Source organism: Hordeum vulgare, chromosome 2H, assembly GCF_904849725.1.
Source record: "Hordeum vulgare subsp. vulgare chromosome 2H, MorexV3_pseudomolecules_assembly, whole genome shotgun sequence".
In the NCBI taxonomy this organism is placed as follows: Eukaryota; Viridiplantae; Streptophyta; class Magnoliopsida; order Poales; family Poaceae; genus Hordeum; species Hordeum vulgare.
This window is the reverse complement of record NC_058519.1, coordinates 38,308,026-38,324,632: the sequence shown is the minus strand read 5'-3', so window position 1 is coordinate 38,324,632 and position 16,607 is coordinate 38,308,026. Positions and strand designations below refer to the sequence as shown.

General features: G+C 46.4%; 1 protein-coding gene across 1 annotated transcript; it reads left to right on the top strand.

Annotated features, from left to right (window-relative positions):
* The first annotated feature begins 8,541 nt into the window (after positions 1–8,541).
* On the top strand, positions 8,542–9,272 carry LOC123425243 (probable calcium-binding protein CML24). Its single transcript, XM_045108918.1, has one exon. It carries the CDS (start codon positions 8,542–8,544, stop codon positions 9,115–9,117), a length of 576 nt encoding a protein of 191 aa, XP_044964853.1. The 3' UTR covers positions 9,118–9,272.
* Positions 9,273–16,607: the final 7,335 nt, after the last annotated feature.

The following is a 16,607-nucleotide window of genomic DNA, read 5'->3' as shown; positions in this document are numbered from 1 at the left end:
ATTCCTCCGGTGTCAGTGAGTTATATGATCTCATGGTCATAGGAACAAATACTTGACACGCAGAAAACAGTAGCAACAAAATGACACGATCAACATGCTACGTCTATTAGTTTGGGTCTAGTCCATCACATGATTCTCCTAATGATGTGATCCCGTTATCAAGTGACAACACTTGCCTATGGTCAGGAAACCTTGACCATCTTTGATCAACGAGCTAGTCAACTAGAGGCTTACTAGGGACAGTGTTTTGTCTATGTATCCACACATGCACTGTGTCTCCAATCAATACAATTATAGCATGGATAATAAACGATTATCATGAACAAAGAAATATAATAATAACTGTTGGAATTATTGCCTCTAGGGCATATTTCCAACAGTCTCCCACTTGCACTAGAGTCAATAATCTAGTTCACATCACCATGTGATTCCAACGAATCCAACACCCGTATAGTTATGGGGTCTGATCACGTCTTGCTCGTGAGAGAGGTTTTAGTCAACGGTTTTGAAACTTTCAGATCTGTGTGTTCTTTAGAAATCTTGATGTCATCTTATAGATGCTGCTACTATGTGCTATTCGGAAATACTCCAAATATCTACTCTACTATACGAATCCGTTTCACTACTCATAGTTATTCAGATTAGTGTCAAAGCATGGAGTTTCGTTGATATGCAACCCGTTGCATATCGAGCTTCATTTAATGTGTAGTGTTTGCGTGAGGTGTTTTGGCATGCCATCCCTTGCATCATTGAACTGATCATGCATCATAGTAGGTTATGCATCATGTTGTGCATCGTGCGGTGAATATCTGTGTTGATGTTTGTTTCCGTTTTCCTCCGTCTCGATGGAGTTCCGCAAGCGTGTCGGAAAGTGAGGACCGTTCGACTACGTCGGTTCGTCTGCTTCAAGGAGTCATTCTTCTTCCAAGCGGGATCTCAGGCAAGATGATCATTTCCCCAGATACCATTACTATCATTGCCATGTTAGTTTACCGTTTCTATCGATTATGTCTCGTTGCCTACCACATGTTAAATATCAGCCTCTCAACAATGCCATGAATCCATCAACCTGTTCAACCTAGCAAACCACTGATTGGCTACGTTACCGCTTGCTTAACCCTGTGTTAGCGTTGCTAGTTGCACGTGCATTGTTTCCATGTGAAAACATGGGTTCCTTGTCATATCACCATATTAATGCTATTTAATTTAATGCACCTATATACTTGGTAAAAGGTGGAAGGCTCGGCCTTTCTAGCCTGGTGTTTTGTTCCACCTTTGCCCCCTTAGTTTCTGCTACCGGTGTTATGTTCCATAAACGAGCACTCCTAAGACGATCGGGGTTGTTATGGGGACCCCCTTGATAATTCGTTTTAGATTAAGACTGGTCTGGCAAGGCCCAACTTTGGTACTACATTTGCCTAATAACCTAATAATAATGCATAGGGACCTGTCGGCACCCGAGGATAATTTAATCAACCCCCGGGCCGGTGCTCCTCATGAGTGTTGGTCCAAAACAGAGCACTGTGCGGGGCCACCGCGAGGAAACTCGAGGTTTGGCACTTGTACGCGTCGCTTATCCGTCGTGTCCTGAGAACGAGATACGCGGCTCCTATCGGGATCGTCGACACGCCGGGCGGCCTTGTTGGATTAGTTTTACCTTTGACGAGATATCTTGTGCATCGGGGTTCCGGTGATGCTTTGGGTAATCTTAGAGTTGAGGTTTTCCACTAGGGAATCCGACGAGATCGCGAGCTTCGTGATTGAGGATTTCTATGCGGCTTGTGGTAATTTGTGATGGACTAGTTGGAGCACCCCTGCAGGGTTAAATATTTTCGGAAAGCCGTGCCCGCGGTTATGTGGCAACGTGGAAACTTTGTTTAACACTGGTTCTAGATAACTCGAAGTTAACTTAAGTAAAATATGCCAACTGTGTGTGTAACCATGACTGTCTCTTTCGTGAGTTCCTTCTCCGATCGAGCACACGGTGGGGTTATGTCTGACGTAGGTAGGTGTTGAGGATCATTCATTTGATCATCCGTAGTGCACGTCCGTTTTGCGTAGATCTTCCCCCTCTTATTTTCTTGTACTCGTAAGTTTAGCCACCAAATATATGTTTAGCCGCTGTTGCAACCTCACCACTTAACCATACCTCACCCATTAAGCTTTGCTAGTCTTGATACCTTTGGAAATGAGATTGCTGAGTCCCTTGTGGCTCACGGATTACTACAACACCAGTTGCAGGTACAGGTAAAGGTTACTTGACGCGAGCGCCTTGATTGTTCATTTGGAGTTGCTTCTTCTTCTTCTTCTTCATCGATCTAGGATGGGTTCCAGGCCGGCAGCCTGGGATAGCAAGGATGGACGTCGTTCTTATTTTTCTCGTTTGTTTTCGCCCGTAGTCGGACCCTGCTCTTACTCTTGATGATTATGTAATGTATTGATGTGACTCTGATGTAGCTTGTGGCGAGTGTAAGCCAACTCTGTATATATATCTCTTCTTTTCAGTACATGCACTTGTATCGATATCCATTCTTGCGACACGACGAGATGCGCTTCTATCCCTGACGAGGCCTTCGTGCCAAATTGAGGATAGGGTCGCATCTTGGGCGTGACATTCATCAACACCATGACCTCTCCGATGATGCGTGAGTAGTTCACCATAGACCTACGGGTCTATAGCTAGTAGCTAGATGGCTTCTTCTGTCTCTTGGATCTTCAATACAAAGTTCTCCATGATCTTCATGGAGATTTATCCGATTTAATCTTCTTTTGCGGTGTGTTTGTCGAGATCCGATGAATTGTGGATTTATGATCAGATTATCTATGAATCTTATTTGAGTTTCTTCTGATCTCTCTTATGCATGATTTCATATCCTTCTAATTCTCTTCGAGTTGTGGGTTCTGTTTGGCCAACTAGATCTATGATTCTTGCAATATGAGAAGTGCTTGGTTTTGGGTTCATACTGTGCGGTGACCTCACCCAGTGACAGAAGGGGTAGCGAGGCACGCATCATGTTGTTGCCATCAAGGGTAAAAAGATGGGGTTTTCATCATTGGTTTGAGATTATCCCTCTACATCATTTCATCTTGCTTAAGGCGTTACTCTGTTTGTCATGAACTCAATACACTAGATGCATGTTGGATAGCAGTCGATGTGTGGAGTAATAGTAGTAGATGCAGAAAGTATCGGTCTAGTTGTCTCGGGCGTGATGCCTATATGTATGATCATTGCCTTAGATATCGTCATGACTTTGCACGGTTCTATCAATTGTTCGTCAATAATTTGTTCACCCACCATAATATTTGCTATTTTGAGAGAAGCCTCTAGTGAACACTATGGCCCCCGGGTCTACTCCACACCATATTTTCAGCCTGACACTTTTACTTCGTTGCACTTTCCGCCTTCAGATCTCACTTTGCAATCAATCTTGAAGGGATTGACAACCCCTTTATAGTGTTGGGTGCAAGCTCTTTTGTGTTTGCGCAGGTACTCTCTGTTGGGGAACGTCGCATGGGAAACAAAAATTTTCCTACGCGCACGAAGACCTATCATGGTGATGTCCATCCACGAGAGGGGATGTTCGATCTACGTACCCTTGTAGACCGCACAGCAGAAGCGTTAGTGAACGCGGTTGATGTAGTGGAACGTCCTCACGTCCCTCGATCCGCCCCGCGATCAGTCCCACGATCTAGTGCCGAACGGATGTCACTTCCGCGTTCAGCACACGTACAACTCGACGATGATCTCGGCCTTCTTGATCCAGCAAGAGAGATGGAGAGGTAGATGAGTTCTCCGGCAGCGAGACGGCGCTCCGGAGGTTGGTGGTGATCTTATCTTAGCAGGGCTCCGCCCGAGCTCCACAGAAACGCGATCTAGAGGTAAAACCGTGGAGATATGTGGTCGGGCTGCCGTGGCAAAGTTGTTTCAAATCAGCCCTAAAACCTTCGTATATATAGGGGGAGGAGGGGGAGCCTTGCCTTGGGGTCCAAGGACTCCCAAGGGGGTCGGCCGAGCCAAGGGGGGCAAACCTCCCCTTCCAAACCGAGTCCAACTAGGTTTGGAAGGAGGAGTCCTTCCCCCTTTTCCCACCTCCTCCTTTTTTTTCCTTTTCTCTTTGATTTTCTTCCTATGGCGCATAGGGCCTTCTTGGGCTGTCCCACCAGCCCACTAAGGGCTGGTGCGCCACCCCCAATTCCTATGGGCTTCCCCGGGGTGGGTTGCCCCCCCCCCCCCCCCGGTGAACACCCGGAACCCATTCGTCATTCCCGGTACATTCCCGGTAACTCCGAAAACCTTCCGGTAATCAAATGAGGTCATCCTATATATCAATCTTCGTTTCCGGACCATTCCGGAAACCCTCGTGACGTCCGTGATCTCATCCGGGACTCCGAACAACATTCAGTAACCAACCATATAACTCAAATACGCATAAAACAACGTCGAACCTTAAGTGTGCAGACCCTGCGGGTTCGAGAACTATGTAGACATGACCCGAGAGACTCCTCGGTCAATATCCAATAGCGGGACCTGGATGCCCATATTGGATCCTACATATTCTACGAAGGTCTTATCATTTGAACCTCAGTGCCAAGGATTCATATAATCCCGTATGTCATTCCCTTTGTCCTTCGGTATGTTACTTGCCCGAGATTCGATCGTCAGTATCCGCATACCTATTTCAATCTCGTTTACCGGCAAGTCTCTTTACTCGTTCCGTAATACAAGATCCCGCAACTTACACTAAGTCACATTGCTTGCAAGGCTTGTGTGTGATGTCGTATTACCGAGTGGGCCCCGAGATACCTCTCCGTCACACGAAGTGACAAATCCCAGTCTCGATCCATACTAACTCAACTAACACCTTCGGAGATACCTGTAGAGCATCTTTATAGTCACCTAGTTACGTTGCGATGTTTGATACACACAAAGCATTCCTCCGGTGTCAGTGAGTTATATGATCTCATGGTCATAGGAACAAATACTTGACACGCAGAAAACAGTAGCAACAAAATGACACGATCAACATGCTACGTCTATTAGTTTGGGTCTAGTCCATCACATGATTCTCCTAATGATGTGATCCCGTTATCAAGTAACAACACTTGCCTATGGCCAGGAAACCTTGGCCATCTTTGATCAACGAGCTAGTCAACTAGAGGCTTACTAGGGACAGTGTTTTGTCTATGTATCCACACAAGTATTGTGTTTCCAATCAATACAATTATAGCATGGATAATAAACGATTATCATGAACAAAGAAATATAATAATAACTAATTTATTATTGCTTCTAGGGCATATTTCCAACACTCTCGACTTGACGCGATTCTCCTACTGGATTGATACCTTGGTTCTCAACTGAGGGAAATACTTACTGCTCCTGTGTTGCATCGCCCTTTCCTCTTCAAGGGAAAAACCAACGCAAGCTCAAGGGGTGACAGAAGGTTTTTGTCGCCGTAGCACCATGATGCTCACCATCGGGAGTGTGAAATTCCTTTGTAGGCTTGCTGGATAGCGGTGGGATTGTATGATTGATCATGTAACTGAGTTAAGTTTTATAGGGCTTGATCCCTAGTGTCCAATATGTTCCGAGATTGATGTTACTATGACTTTGCTATGCTTAATGCTTGTCACTAGGGCTCGAGTGTCATGATTTCAGATCTGAACCTATTATGTTTTCCTGAATATGAGAGTGATTCAGATCCTATCTTGCAAGTTGTAGTTACCTATTACATGTCTTAATCTGCATACCCCATGGTGATAATAATTGGGATTCTTTCTCGTGATTGCCATAGTTTGAGGAGTTCATGTATTCACCATGTGTTAATGCTTTATTTCGGTTCTCTATTAAAATGAGGCCTTAATATCACTTAGTTTCAATTAGGACCCCGCTGCCACAGGAGGGTAGGACAAAAGATGCCATGCAAGTTCTTATCGCAAACACGTATGATTGCAATACGGAATACATGCCTACATTATATTGATGAATTGGAGCTAGTTTTGTGTCGCCCTAGTGTGTAACTGTTACATGATCAATGTTATCTAAATCATTATTCATCGCTGATCCACGTGCCTACGCTTTACATATACTAAATCTTGCTAAGTTACTACTGTTGTTGCTACTGTAACACCTGCTACTCAATTACTACTGTTACTACTCTTACCAAATTGCTACTATCACTGTTACTTTTACTAGTACCATTTGTTGTGCTACTAAATCCTTGCTCAGAGAGATATCCGAGGCGCAGTCAAATTGACAACTCAACTGTTACGGTCAATAAATATTATTTGGCTCCCCTTGTGTCGAATCAATAAATTAGGATGAAATACTATCCGTGAAGATTGTCGTGATCCCCTATACTTGTGGATTATCAAAAATCTAGTTATGTGGTTATGGGTTCAACAACCCCAAGGTATATGCAAATTGATTTCCTAACATGTCAATCTCATCATACGAATCCTGCACAAAGACCCATAGACTGATGTTACCAATTGTAATAGTGGTCCAACCCAATATTTGTAGGTCAATGGGTCTTCTTAGTCGGCTTTGTATTAGACTGAGTGAGGGGAGTCGGCCATCATCGGGCACACTGAGACCAACGGGCTAACCCAAGTTTGGTTGCCCAAGTCTATACTATGTTAGCATATGCCTTTGCAAGGGTTGTTAGGAACATTTCAAAGTATTGACACAAATTTACCTTGTTGTATAGTCACAAATATGTGAACTTGTGATGCTAACATGTTCATGGTAGAAATAGAAATGATGTTGCATACATGCCTTGTTTTTCTCTGAACAAATAAACTCCCGACAGTAGACATAATAACATTTATCATTGCTAAATGCTGCTATATAAAAGGATGGTGTTGTGTTACTATTCTCTATTTTGTGCAAGTTTATTATGAAAGTACTTCCTCAGTCTCCAAAGAGGGTATATATTTCTTTTGTCATACCAAACGATGCAAAGTTCAATCAAATTTACAGAGAAAACTACCATCAACTACAATATAGAATATATTTTATCATTTTTTTAATGATCATAATTTGGTACTATCATAAAAAAAATTGCGAAACAATTCTTGTATCACTCAATTTTCAGTCTTACAATCTCGTCCAACAATTTTCAGGACTTCTTCTGGGCCAGAGCACAACCAAACAACGGTTCGGCCTTGTAACCTGCCAAAATTAGCCATGAAATGACTAGCGCCATTACAATTCCGACTAGTATGAGCAATACAAGAATTTCTCTCTAACATACTAAGAACGATCTCTCGAACACTAAAAGCATACTTCGATCTGTTCGCGACTCCTTCCTTGATCATTGAGATGGCCTCTGAGCAATCTGACTCCATATCAATTGGTAAAGTGCTCCATTGTAAGGATAAAGAAATTCCTTCTTTTATCGCAAGCACTTCTACTTCTAGTGCATCGCTGCATGTGTGTGGGTGTCTACATGAGCTAAAGATGATTGACCCCGCATGATCTCTCAGAATCATGCTTGCACCCCCGACTCCATTAACAGAAAAACCATCCATATTGAGCTCAACTCTTTCCATAGCTGGTTGAGTCCATGAATTGTGAACCGTATTATGTTCGTATGTGTGTTGTTTCTGATAACCCGTGAATTGGACCGGAACCTTACCCTTGCCCGAATCTATATGGTTCTGTAGGTCGTGCAATGAAGCTTGTTAAAAAACGAACAGAGACATCCAGTGATGACAGCGGTTTTGGTACTATCATAGTTTGATAGGTTCTCTACAAACTTGATCAAACATTACACGGTTTTACTTGAGACAAAATTTGTATACCTTTTGACGATGGAGGAAACAGGGGCATGAGGCCAACAACCATCGAACCATTGGACCGACCCCATATCATCCCCGAACAAAGCAGAGGGTTGACGACTAGCAGTAGCAGGTCCATGGGCCGACCCATTCCCATCCTTAAAACTCGCACTCGTGGGGTTGCCATAACTTGTGTGACATGCATTTGTATTATATTTGTCCTCCTTTAAATTTTTTGAAAATTGTATTACATTTGTTGAACTATTGATCTAGCTGACAAATGGACCTTTTAAATCAGAAAGGGGGGACATGGGACGAGAAGACATAGGAAAAACGGCCCACAGTCAGCGAGGCAGGCAAGAGGTATGAACAGGAGCTTCCACGGAAGCGAGAGGCTCACAAACGAAGAGAGCGAAGCCAACCCGAGCCGGTGCGAAAGTGTGCTGTCTACTCCACGCGGGATCGCGCCCCAGATCAGGGGCAACATACCTAACTCGGCCGATCGATTCCCAGCGTGTTTTGCTTCCCGTGCGACAGATCCAGCGCGTCCACCGTGAATCGGTTGTTTCCATGGAAATAGTATGGTAGGCGATGGATTTCCCGGCAGAGAAAAAGGAAGGAAGGAAGGAAGGGAAGCCATCCGCCTCCGCTCCTCCTTCCACCCCTCGATCGTCCTATAAAGCTGCGCGAGTCTCGGCGCGGTCCTCCTCCCCACACCGTCCGAAAATAAGCTAGCGATCGGCGCGCCAAGGCAAGGCAATGGCCGGCGAGCACCAGCAGAGCCAGGGCGCGGCGAAGCCCCTGTCCAAGGGCGCGCCGTCGCCGTCCTTCCGCCTGCGCAACGGCAGCCTCAACGCGGTGCGGCTGCGGCGCGTGTTCGACATGTTCGACCGCAACGGCGACGGCGAGATCACGGTGGACGAGCTGGCGCAGGCGCTGGACGCGCTCGGGCTGGAGGCGGACCGCGCCAGCCTGGCCGCCACCGTCGGCGCGCACGTGCCCCCCGGCGCCTCCGGGCTCCGCTTCGAGGACTTCGAGGGCCTCCACCGCGCGCTCGGCGACGCGCTCTTCGGCGCCCTCGCGGACGACGGCGAGGACGGCGGCGCCGGCGGGGAGGACGAGGAGGAGATGCGGGAGGCCTTCAAGGTGTTCGACGTCGACGGCGACGGCTTCATCTCGGCCTCCGAGCTGCAGGAGGTGCTCAAGAAGCTCGGCATGCCCGAGGCCAGCAGCCTGGCCAACGTCCGGGAGATGATCTGCAACGTCGACCGCGACAGCGACGGCCGCGTCGACTTCGGCGAGTTCAAGATCATGATGCAAGGGATCAACGTCTGATCTGGCGCGCGCGTACGTCTTCGCACGGTCGATCTTCGGGTTTTTTACGATTACACAAGACAAGCGATGCATGCATCGGCCCACCGTTTATGTAGTAAGCTTGATGAAGAACAGCTCATTTCTTTCTTTCTTATATTGATGATGATGTTCGTCCACCACGATATGCTCAGATGCCATGCAACCTCTGAAGCTCCAAAACATGGGGAAGAGAAGAGATTGCAAGATCAATTACTAATAGGTTTCATACATACGATCCCCGACGTTCAGATTACAGGGCCGTTGAACATTTTTGTGTGTGTGTGTGTCTAATCATGTAGCGCTGTAAATTTATGTTCTAAACATTTTTCTAACATAGTATAATCGCAGCTGCTCTTATACAAGTCATCACGGGCGCCTCTTAATTGACCAAAAGCATCCTTTAACTAAAAGGAAAGTTTAAAAATGATGCATAAATAAAAACACACTACATGATGTTGTGAAAAATCTTAGGGTGTGTTTGGTTTATTGGCTATCCCTTGATGGGGCAGGGATGGCCACTTTTTACCTGATTGCCCGACGTTTGGTTTTAAGTATGAAAAGGACGACGATAGTTCATGAAAATTCTTGTTTTCGGTGGTTGACCTCGTATGCGGGCACACTAATAAGTGTAGAGATGCACAACTAGATGTCTCCGTTAAATCGGCAATAAGAAGCACAAGAGAGGAACAACGCACCACATCGTTGTCATGCCGTTGTAAATGCACAATGGTTTTCACCTTGAGTGCTGGCAAAAGGATGGCCTAATACAGGACATTCGACAAAATAAGTAAATTACAACTCGGCTTGTAGCTTCTGCTCTTCCAATGATACAAGATGTTTTAGAAAATTAGCAATTACAAATCGGTTCTTAAGGAGTCCAATCAGTAGCACGAACCAAAGGCACCCCACCCCTCACTCCCTTCATCTCCATAGTCGGCCTAACATTGTATCACACACTCAAAAAGTCATCATGCTGGGTCCAGCTATACGTACCAACGCCTTGAAGAAAAAGTCGTAATAGTAAAACCCTTGTGCATATTAGAAATATCAAAGTTGACCCATTTTCTGGACAAAACTTACGCCATGTTTGCAACAACGACAAAGAGAACGCCACGGCAACACATAAGGAACATGAGCGAACATAGAGCGATATATCACATCATATACACACGCATTGAGAGAGAAAAGGAGGCCATAGCCTCGTCACTACCCCAAAAATGGTCGAGGAACCTCACCCAATTCTTTGACATTGTGGAGGCAACCCAACATCTAATTAGCGATTTTGCTTTTCTTTACAGCCTATTCTTACGAGTTACTTGCGTGCTTATTTTGAGCTCAAATGGTTCCATAGGCTCACCAATGTTTTAATTAGGATTTTGTTAATCATTTTTCGCCTAATACTGACGAAAAACACAGAAGTGACTAACCATTGATACAAATCCGAGTATTTTCGTCATCTCTTATATATCTATACTCTATATACTACTCCCTCCGTCTGGGTTTACTGGGTCAGAAGACCACTTTGTTAGGATGATCTCCTTTCGAGTGGGCCCAATGGCCCACTCGGGCCTTAGATTCACGTCCTGGTCGGGGGCATCGAAACAATTATGGTTGACGACCCCCTGTCACCTGATCTATATAAAGAGGTGTGGGCCTACAACACGCAACACGAGGTTCGTCGTGTTGCCGCACACCCCATCGACACATCCTATCGATCTAGGTCAGCGCAGTAGTGACGGAAAGCTCCGGCGCCACCACTGCCTATTCACCGTCACCGCCGTCGCCCTCCATCATGGTCACCTCGACAGGATCGTCGAGCCAATGTGAAGGTACCCCTCTTCCTCCCACCCCTCTATTCTCTCTCTCTCAAATGCCTAGACAGATGTCGTGTATAGATGCACTACCATTAATCTCTAGCCTAGATGATCCTTACATTCTATCAATGGTATCAGTCCAAGGTTGGTTTAGAATTTTCGATAGTAAAGAAATCAAAGATTTTTCCCTCCCGTAGAACCCTAATCACACAAATGGGCAAAGAGTTTTTCTCGCCGGGAAGGGCCTAGAGCTCGCCGGAAAAGAGCGTCGCCGCAGTGCAACGTCGTTCCTCTCGATTCCGATGCACATCGACTAGCGAGGCATCTAGAAGAAGAACCAGCAGGGACAAAGGGCACTGCGGCCAGACCGTTCGACGTCGGCGCGCTCAAGGCAAGGCGAACGCGCGACCGACGAAGGGGCAGGCAACGGTGCACGTCGGCAAGGGGGCCAGCCAGGGCGCCGCCACTTCACGCGCTCGCAGGACGCATGGGGTCAGAGGGGGCGCAGCCGCGCCTCTCTCCTCTCTCTCGCGCGAGCAGGTGGAGTTGGAGTATGAAGGAAGAAAGGGAAGGGGAAGGGGCTCGCATCGGCGCGGTGGTGTTCTACACCGTCGCCGGCGGCCGGCGATGCCTTTTTCTCCGCCGTTGCGGAGCGAGAAACGGAGCGGGGCGCGAGGGGAAAATGAGCTAGGGTTTTCCTCAACCGCGCCGACACACCGATTTTTTGTAGCAGCGAAAGTTGCGCGTGGTCGTCGGATGAAATCGGGCGGCAGGAGCCAGCAGGAGCTCGCCCTGCAGGTCGTGGACTCGATCGTTTCGCTCAGTTGTGATGCACGCAAAGAGAAGGCCGTGGGCCAGGCCGAGAAACGCACAAGCCGCGTTTTTTCTTCGTTTTTTGAAGCACATTTTGATTGTTTTTTGTCCATTTTTGGGAAAATTTCATCTAGTTTTTTCTATTCAAAATTACCCAACGGAAACTTTGTTTGGAAAATAAAAAATAAAAGAAATGCTTCTGAAAAGTATAAATTTCATGAATTTTTATTCATGTTTGCCCGTGCAAATAAATAAAAGTGCTCCTTTAAAGGTAAATAAAACTAAAGTGGGAATTGAATTTTAAGAGTAAAATTTATTGATTTGACATCTATGCAGGTTGTATCTTGTTCGGAGGAAATCAGAAAATTGATTGAGCATGTTGTGTTACCTTATTTCATTTCTCTGTAAGCTCTACTGTACCTAATGCTAACATGGTCTATGTGATCTCAAGAGCCCAACCAAGATCAGGATTACATGGTTTATCTAATCTTTTCAAGTATGACAGCGAACACGAGCATCCATTCGGGATTTTTCAAGTTCTGGTAGAGTTATGAACCCTTCACCAAAGGCCTCATCCCTAGGTTGCTGGAGGATCAAGATGGTGGCATCAGGGTTCCCATGACCATTCTCGCCACGTTTGAGCTCTTCAAGCATGCCCCAAGCTCGTACGCTTCTCATATCTTCAATCCCGTTCTTTAGTTGTTGCTCTTTCGCCTTCAGTTTATAATGCCAGAAGAACACTAACCCTGTCTACCATCAAGTCATTATTGTTATGGACACAACGAAGTATAGGTATTTTCATAGGTAGTATCTCACCATTATTGTCTTGTGACACTGGCCAAGCATAGACTGACATAACGACATCTTTCAGCAATTTCCCATATTACCTCAAGTAGTGTGTTGCAACATTGTATTTTGTTTTATAGGAACCGAGTCACACACAAAAGGGACAGATTTTCTGGCACATAGTCCATGATTTGTAAGTAACCACCTGTAAATCTCAATTTAGTTGCTATTGGAAAAGACGGTTGCTTTCGGACCTTCCATGTCGAGAAACTAGAAATAGTATGAATGTGCTTTTCCTAACATCGTATTTTGTTTTATAGGAACCGAGTCACACACAAAAGGGCCATATTTTCTAGCCCATAGTCCATGATTTGTAGGTAACCACATGTAAATCTTAATTTAGTTGCTATTGAAAAAGACGGTTGCTTTCGAACCATCCATGATGAGAAACTAGAAAATTATGAATGTGCTTTTTCCTGGATCCCACATGAGACTGTTGCTCTAATGTTTATTCCAGGTTGAGAATGGCAAGAAGACGCTGTTGGAAATATGCCCTAGAGGCAATAATAAATTAGTTATTATTATATTTCTTTGTTCATGATAATCGTTTATTATCCATGCTATAATTGTATTGATTGGAAACACGGTGCATGTGTGGATACATAGACAAAACACTGTCCATAGTAAGCCTCTAGTTGACTAGCTCGTTGATCAAATATGGTCAAGGTTTCCTGACCATAGGCAAGTGTTGTCACTTGATAACGGGATCACATCATTAGGAGAATCATGTGATGGACTAGACCCAAAACTAATAGACGTAGCATGTTGATCGTGTCATTTTGTTGCTACTGTTTTCTGCGTGTCAAGTATTTGTTCCTATGACCATGAGATCATATAACTCACTGACACCGGAGGAATGCTTTGTGTGTATCAAACGTCGCAACGTAACTGGGTGACTATAAAGATGCTCTACAGGTATCTCCGAAGGTGTTCGTTGAGTTAGTATGGATCGAGACTGGGATTTGTCACTCCGTGTGACGGAGAGGTATCTCGGGGGCCACTCGGTAATACAACATCACACACAAGCCTTGCAAGCAATGTGACTTAGTGTAAGTTGCGGGATCTTGTATTACGGAACGAGTAAAGAGACTTGCCGGTAAACGAGATTGAAATAGGTATACGGATACTGACGATCGAATCTCGGGCAAGTAACATACCGAAGGACAAAGGGAATGACATACGGGATTATATGAATCCTTGGCACTGAGGTTCAAACGATAAGATCTTCGTAGAATATGTGGGATCCAATATGGGCATCCAGGTCCCGCTATTGGATATTACCGAGGAGTCACTCGGGTCATGTCTACATAGTTCTTGAACCCGCAGGGTCTGCACACTTAAGGTTCGACGTTGTTTTATGCGTATTTGAGTTATATGGTTGGTTACCGAATGTTGTTCGGAGTCCCGGATGAGATCATGGACGTCACGAGGGTTTCCGGAATGGTCCAGAAACGAAGATTGATATATAGGATGACTTCATTTGGTTACCGGAAGGTTTTCGGGCATTACCGGTAATGTACCGGGAATGACGAATGGGTTCCGTATCTTCACTGGGAGGGGGGACCACCCACCCGGGAGGACACAAGGACCTTGGGGGTGGCGCACCAAGTAGGTGGGGTCAACCCAAGGCTGTCTTGCGCAAGATAAAGAAAAACCAAAAGAAGAGAAAGAAAAAAAAAAGGAAAGGTGGGAAAAGAGAGAAGGACTCCTCCCCTTGGTGGCGCAGCCCTTGGGGCTCCTTGAGCCTCAAGGCAAGCCTCCCCTCCCTCCTCCTATATATATGGAGCAATTAGGGCTGATTTGAGACAACTTTTCAAAGGCAGCCCGACCACATACCTCCACGGTTTTACCAATAGATCGCGTTTCTGCGGAGCTCGGGCGAAGCCCTGCCGAGATCAGATCACCACCAACCTCCGGAGCGCCGTCACGCTGCCGGAGAACTCATCTACCTCTCCGTCTCTCTTTCTGGATCAAGAAGGCCGAGATCATCGTCGAGCTGTACGTGTGCTGAACGCGGAGGTGCCGTCCGTTCGGCACTAGATCGTGGGACGGATCGCGGGACGGTTCGTGGGACGGTTCGAGGGGCGGATCGAGGGACGTGAGGACGTTCCACTACATCAACCGCGTTCACTAACGCTTCTGCTGTGCGATCTACAAGGGTACGTAGATCGGAAATCTCCTCTCGTAGATGGACATCACCATGATAAGTCTTCGTGCGCGTAGGAAATTTTTTGTTTCCCATGCGACGTTCCCCAACAGTGGCATCATGAGCTAGGTTCATGTGTAGATGTAATCTCGAGTAGAACACAAAAGTTTTTGTGGGCGGTGATGTGCGTCTTGCTGCCCTCCTTAATCTTTTCTTGATTCTGCAGTATTGTTGGATCGAAGCGGCTCGGACCGACATTACTCGTACGCTTACGAGAGACTGGTTTCATCGCTACGAGTAACTCCGTTGCTCAAAGATGACCGGCGAGTGTCGGTTTCTCCAACTTTAGTTGAATCAGATTTGACCAAGGAGGTCCTTGGATGAGGTTAAATAGCAATTCATATATCTCCGTTGTGGTGTTTGCGTAAGTAAGATACGATCCTACTAGATACCCATGGTCACCACGTAAAACATGCAACAACAATTAGAGGACGTCTAACTTGTTTTTGCAGGGTATGCTTGTGATGTGATATGGCCAACGATGTGATGTGATATATTGGATGTATGAGATGATCATGTTGTATAGTTAATATCGACTTGCACGTCGATGGTACGGCAACCGGCAGGGGCCATAGGGTTGTCTTTAAACTAACGTTTGTGCTTGCAAATGCGTTTACTATATTGCTAGGACGTAGCTTTAGTAGTAATAGCATGAGTAGCACGACAACCCCGATGGCGACACTTTGATGGTGATCATGATGATGGAGATCATGGTGTGACACCGGTGACAAGAAGATCGTGCCGGTGCTTTGGTGATGGAGATCAAGAAGCTGTTGGGGAACGTCGCATGGGAAACAAAAAATTTCCTACGCGCACGAAGACCTATCATGGTGATGTCCATCTACGAGAGGGGATGAGTGATCTACGTACCCTTGTAGATCGTACAGCAGAAGCGATTAGAGATCGCGGTTGATGTAGTGGAACGTCCTCACGTCCCTCGATCCGCCCCGCGAACAATCCCGCGATCAGTCCCACGATCTAGTACCGAACGGACGGCACCTCCGCGTTTAGCACACGTACAGCTCGACGATGATCTCGGCCTTCTTGATCCAGCAAGAGAGACGGAGAGGTAGAAGAGTTCTCCGGCAGCGTGACGGCGCTCCGGAGGTTGGTGATGATCTTGTCTCAGCAGGGCTCCGCCCGAGCTCCGCAGAAACACGATCTAGAGGAAAAACTATGGAGGTATGTGGTCGGGCAGCCGTGAGAAAATCGTCTCAAATCTGCCCTAAAAGCCTCATATATATAGGAGGAGGGAGGGGGACCTTGCCTTGGGGTCCAAGGGAACCCCAAGGGGTCGGCCGAGCCAGGGGGGAGGACTCTCCCCCCCCAAACCGAGTCCTACTTGGTTTGGTGGGAGGGAGTCCTTCCCCCTTCCCACCTCTCCCCTTTTTTTTCCTTTCCTTTGATATTTTCTCTTCCTTGGCGCATAGGATTTGGTGGGCTGTCCCACCAGCCCACTAAGGGCTGGTGTGACCCCCCCAAATACCTATGGGCTTCCCCGGAGTGGGTTGCCCCCCTCCGGTGAACCCCCGGAACCCATTCGTCATTCCCGGTACATTCCCGGTAACTCCGAAAACCTTCCGGTAATCAAATGAGGTCATCCTATATATCAATCTTCATTTCCAGACCATTCCGGAAACCCTCGTGACGTCCGTGATCTCATCCGGGACTCCGAACAACATTCGGTAACCAACCATATAACTCAAATACACATAAAACAACGTCGAACTTTAAGTGTGCAGACCCTGCGGGTTCGAGAACTATGTAGACATGACCCGAGAGACTCCTCGGCC